We start from the raw sequence: 5,515 nt of genomic DNA, 5'->3' as shown, positions 1-5,515 counted from the left end.
TAAACTTTAAACATTTAATATATTTCATCTCTTATATATGTTTTTATATGACTATTGAAAGTGGAGATGAGCCAGATAGAATCAAGCTTTTTAAAAAGACACACACCAAAAAGAGGGGAGAGATAGTAGACTCTGCATCTTCATATATAATCGTATGTTTTTCTAAAATTTGAAAGTTGTAGATATATATATTTTTTTTTTACTTGTCAACTTATGTAACTAACTTGTGAAATGTTTCTTCAAGAACAAATGGATGAAAGGTTGTCACAAATACCTGATGATGAACAAACCCTAGATTCGCCAGAGCAGTATGACCAAATGCGTGTGCAAATTACTGCCGAGCTAGAAGAAAAATTTCAAGCTCAAATCCAAAGTCAAGTTTAAATGCAAGTTCATTCAATACTTGAGGCAATGGGACATACACCACCGGCTCCAGACAATACACCACAACCGATACAGGTATGTCGTTCCATTAGTGCATTTCATGATTTAAAATTGCATGTTACCATATATATTAACTAAACTATTTTGAAATATAGCCATCCTCACATGCTAGTATTTTTGTCGCACATGCAAGCACACCATCACCTGAAGCTGAATGCACTAGATTATCGACACTAGAATGTGGTCATCATTTAGAGGTAATTCGCTATCAAATAGTTAATTTACTGAAATGTAAAATATACTTCAAAATCATTCACGCTTGTTAAAACACATATTGGTGAATTTGTTCACTTGATGAATGGACGAATACCTCGCCACGTTGTTGCTAAGGCAATTATTGTGTCCATTGATCTGACCAAGTCTGTAGGGGGAGTAAAGTTAGGTAATGAGTTTGTTGAAATTAGTATTCAGAAAGTGCTAAAGCCTTTATATTCATTACCTCGACAATTTTCTGGGATGCGTGTCTTGAGGGATGCTAATAACAGTAAAACTACGATACCATGGAGGGTCTCTGATGGAAGTGTTTTTGTATACAGTTGTATACAATTGTTATGCAATTTTGGACATGTTTTATGCAATTTCATAGTTAATGTACATATTTAAATAGATTTATTATTTTCCAATGCAGATCAAAAAATTATGATATGCAATTTTGGTTGGAGAATGGCATTGTGGCGTAATCAAGGGTTATTTGAGGTCATTTGGACATGTTTTAGTTTAGGGTTGAGTTGTATGTGCTTTTGAATGGTATTATGTAATGAGACGAGACAAGATCGATCTTTCTAAATGATCAAATGTGTTGCACTTAAATAAATTTATTATATACAATTGTTATACTTATTGTGTGTAGCAGGTGAATCTTTTAAAATTGTTGGTGATTTTTTGTTATACAGGTTATTATTGATTGTTATACAAGTTATTGATTATTATATAGGTTATTATTGGTTGTTATATAGTTTTTAAAAATTTTGTTTTTTCAAATTGCCGGTGGTTTTTTGGTGTTTTGCCGGCAGTTTCTGAAATTCACCGGCAAAGTTATTACTTTGCCGGCGGTTTTAAAAAATCGCTGGCAAAGTTTTTACTTTTGCTGGCGGCTTTTTAACCACAAGCAAATACTTTTCCCGGCGATTTAAACTGCCAGTAAAAGTAAAAACTTTGCTAGCGATTTTTTAAAATTGCCGAAAAAAGACTATTTATACCGCCGATAATGATTAGTTTTACCGACAGTTTTTATAAACCACCGGTAAATAGTCTTTTCCGGCGATTTTCAACCGCCAGCAAGCTTTTCCAACGAAGGTATTTTCGACGATTATAAATACCGCCGGTAAAACTTTTACCGACAGTTTTTTTACTTTTTTCGGCAATTTTTTCACCGTCGAAAAAAATCGAAACTCTTGTAGTGAATTGAATATCCTTATAGAGTTATTATTTTTGTTTCCATTCTTCTAACGCTCTCTCTTGAATTCCTTGCTTATGGGGTCTTTGGGAGTGGGTCGTTACACCAACTCTGACTCGATTTAGTGGACACTTGTACATTTCTCATACTTCTTGGAGTATTGTCTAACTTAGGCATCGAAGTGCTCACGTTAGGGAGCCTCCTGCATGCCTTTTGGACCTTCTTTGTGCTTGCAGGCTAAGGTAACATTGTGCTCCTCGAAGGCACATCTCCCCAAAGACCCATTCAGACTCCAATTGTTTTGGCCTTCTGGGACTGCAACTCTAACCCAATTCAAGCCTGATTGGCCTCGACCATAACATCTCAAACCCTCAGCTTCAATGAAAGACTCTACTTTGGTTGATCCTAGAAAAAAAATATAATTATTGTATTTTTAGCAACAACAAAAACCTAGAGTAACATATTACCTAGAGTAGCATATTACGGTTAATTCTATTGAAACTTACATCACTCAAGTATTTAATAGAAAATTGAGAAGGCTCGTTAAAGTTTCATATTTGAATTCTCATTATCAATACATTCTCAAAATCAAATTCAACATCCCCATCAATCACCATGAGTCACGTGTGTCAAGAAAAGCCAATATGAATTCATCGTGTGTTTTCACTTAGGATTCCTGCCTATCCCTAAGATCTAACTCGACGTGAATTCGTCTTAACCTAGATTTAGATCTTGATGACTTGTTGACATGAAAGATTTAAGTAGATCTTATCTATTACCTGGACTTCGTTAACCATAAATCTCACTCTACTATCTTAAAAATCTCTCCAACTATTTGAGAATCTCAATCCAATGACCAAACTCTACTTTGGATGTCACTCCACTTCATCTATAAATAGGATTGAATTCTTAAAAGTATAAGGAGACACACACACAAAAAAAAAAAAAAAAACTTTTTGTATTTATTCACATTTTTTCTTACTAACTTAAGTATCAGAATTCTCTCAAGAGATAAAACCCCCCACCCTTACATGTATTCAATTCGAGACAAAACTTAAGTGATAGTCCGGCATCATCAAATAGGAACGAGTCCAACTAATAACCTCTAATTTGAGCATTATAAATATCAGTTATCCTCTCTTTAGATCTCAATATAATCTTGCTTATCCAAAAAAAAATAGACCTTCATTTCAGTCTGAAAAAGTAATAAAAAAATTTAACTATTAAAAAGTATCATTATTATTCATCAGAAACAATCTAATTCTGCTGTATTTTTTTTATAAATTAAAATTAAAAGAAAAGAAAAAAAATTATCAACTCATTCATGTGTGAATAAAAAATAAATAAAAAGAAAGGGGCTTCTCAAATCTCCGGTGAATAGACTACAGATGTAGATATTAAAATGTCAGCGTGGGCCCAATGAGAAGCTGAAGTCAGCGGGTACGCCTATCGTCTGTGCCCAATTCTCCGAATCCAAATAGAGCTTGGAGATCCGACCCGCAACGGAGCCCATGTCGGGCCTCCTATTCGGATCCGACTCCACGCAGTCGAGGCCCACACGCGTCATCTCCTCCGCCACGTCCACCGGGTAGGAGTCCTTGAGCCTCTTGTCTATCCACCTCCTTAACCTCCCCCCGCCGCCTTCCGCCATCGCCTCTATCGCCGTCTCCAACACCGAAATCCTCTTGTAACCCCCGCCCCCTTCATCCTCAAACCTGTACTTGATAGGCTCTTCCCCGGACAGCAGCTCCAGGATCACAACCCCGAACGCGTAAACGTCCGTCTTCTGCGTTGCGATTCCGGTGGACTGGAACTCCGGCGACATGTACCCTCTCGTTCCCTCCAATTTCATCTTCCGGCTGTCCGATCTCTTCAGAACTTTCGCTTTCTCATCGTTGATGGCAATCTCGCCGCACAGCTCCGCCGTCCCGAAATGGCAGATTCTGGCGTTCAGAGACGTCGGCGGTTCCTCCGTCACGATGATGCTCGAGCTCTCGATGTGATTATGGACGAATCTGGAACTGAGACCCGTACTATGGTGGATATAGTCAAGGCCGTGAGCCAGATCGCTGGCGATCTGCATTCGGGACATCCAATTGGAAAGAACGGTAAAGTTGGGGTTTCTAGGGTTTCTCAGGCAATCGGCGAGGTTAGCACCGTGAACATAGTCATAGACAAGGTAAATGTAGTTTCCAGAAACGGAAGCGCCGCGAAGCTTGATCAAGCTGGCGTGGTGGCCCTTGCAGATCAAGGAGAGGCGTTCGCGGAGATGGTCGGTGGAAATCGGGCAGAGAAGCTTCCTCTGGAAGACGAGGACGTCGTTGCCGCGAAGCACGCAGCGCCAAGAAGCGGAAGAGGAGGAGGAGGAGAACTTTTTGGCGGACAAATTGCCCGTGGCGGAGCAGATTTCTGAGAAGTCGTATATGTGAGGGTTCTCCGGCAAGGTTTCTCGGAGGCTTGGCAACGAACCCGGGCTCAGATTTATTGAAGAAGACTGCCAAGAGTCGTCGAAATAGGCGCCGGAGCCGGTGGTCTTGTTGGTGCTGGACGATCGATCGGCAGCGGCGGCGGAGCTTCCTCTGGAGGACCGAGAAGTAGTAGATTTTTGGGGTTGGATCGCTTGAGCAGTAGCGGTCTTCTTCTTGGGCTTGCACATGAGGTAAGAAGAAGAAGAAGCGATCATCATGAGAAACTTTGCCAAATATTTCATAGCTTAATTAGTAAAGACATGGCCAGGCCATGGGAGCCTGAGATTGAGCCTGACGTTTCATCGTGACAAACCTTGCCAAATGTCCGTTTCTGTTCCAGCAAGAACTGCCGTGGCAGAGGCGGCGGTCAGGAACTTGGTAAATGGGGCTTTCTCTTCGTATCTTTTCGGGAACTTTTCTTTGTCTCCGCACAGTCCCGTCGCCATCAAAGCAAAAGCAGCTTCTTATCTAAACGACGTAGTTTAAAGCATACATCATTTAACTGAGAATTTGTTCAGTTCACATCAGGTACTTGCGAAGAATTCAGTTCCTTCCGTTCCAATGTGGTTTTTTCATTGAGAATTTTTGTACCGACTTCATATATATATATATATATATATATAAATATATAAAAAGTCACCTATAAATTATATGAAAATCATTTATACTTGAAAAGAATACATTAATGTTATTACTATTTTTATATAAAGCAATTAAAATACAAGTTTTGTTTTCTTGTTAAAATACTTGTTAAATCTCGTCTTGATGCCATTCTTGTATTCGATCTTGTTTTATTGAGACTCTTTGACCCATCCCACGGTTCATTTCCTCGCGTCACCCACTGATGATGAGTGAAGCACATCAAGTTGGTTTGCTTATTTATTTTAATATTACTTATTATGTGTGTGTGTGGAGTACCAGAAAATGTCAAAAACCAACCAATCGCTTTACCCCAATTGACTCTGCCTAGTGCTTGGTGCCTAACATTTGACGTGCACCACTTAAAAATATAATTGATGGTAATATATATGCTAGCTGTTGCCCATTATGATAATTGTTGTCGAAATATAATAATTAAATTTATTTATTTTAAAAATTTTGATAAAACCTAATAAGAATAAGAATGTGGACGAATCAAAGTTTGTTCTAATGAACAGAACTAGCAAGCATATGGCTGGGAATTGGCTCAATCTGCTATCTAAGATAA

General features: G+C 38.8%; 1 protein-coding gene across 1 annotated transcript; it reads right to left on the bottom strand.

The window, feature by feature from the left end:
* Nucleotides 1–2,929: 2,929 nt before the first annotated feature.
* Nucleotides 2,930–4,778, bottom strand: LOC127796440 (lysM domain receptor-like kinase 3). The gene has a single exon (XM_052328589.1). It carries the CDS (start codon nucleotides 4,548–4,550, stop codon nucleotides 3,246–3,248), a length of 1,305 nt encoding a protein of 434 aa, XP_052184549.1. The 5' UTR covers nucleotides 4,551–4,778; the 3' UTR covers nucleotides 2,930–3,245.
* Nucleotides 4,779–5,515: the final 737 nt, after the last annotated feature.

This window comes from Diospyros lotus, chromosome 3 (genome assembly GCF_014633365.1).
Source record: "Diospyros lotus cultivar Yz01 chromosome 3, ASM1463336v1, whole genome shotgun sequence".
Taxonomy (NCBI): domain Eukaryota; kingdom Viridiplantae; phylum Streptophyta; class Magnoliopsida; order Ericales; family Ebenaceae; genus Diospyros; species Diospyros lotus.
The sequence above is the reverse complement of the archived record's forward strand: the minus strand, read 5'-3'. Positions and strand labels throughout refer to the sequence as shown.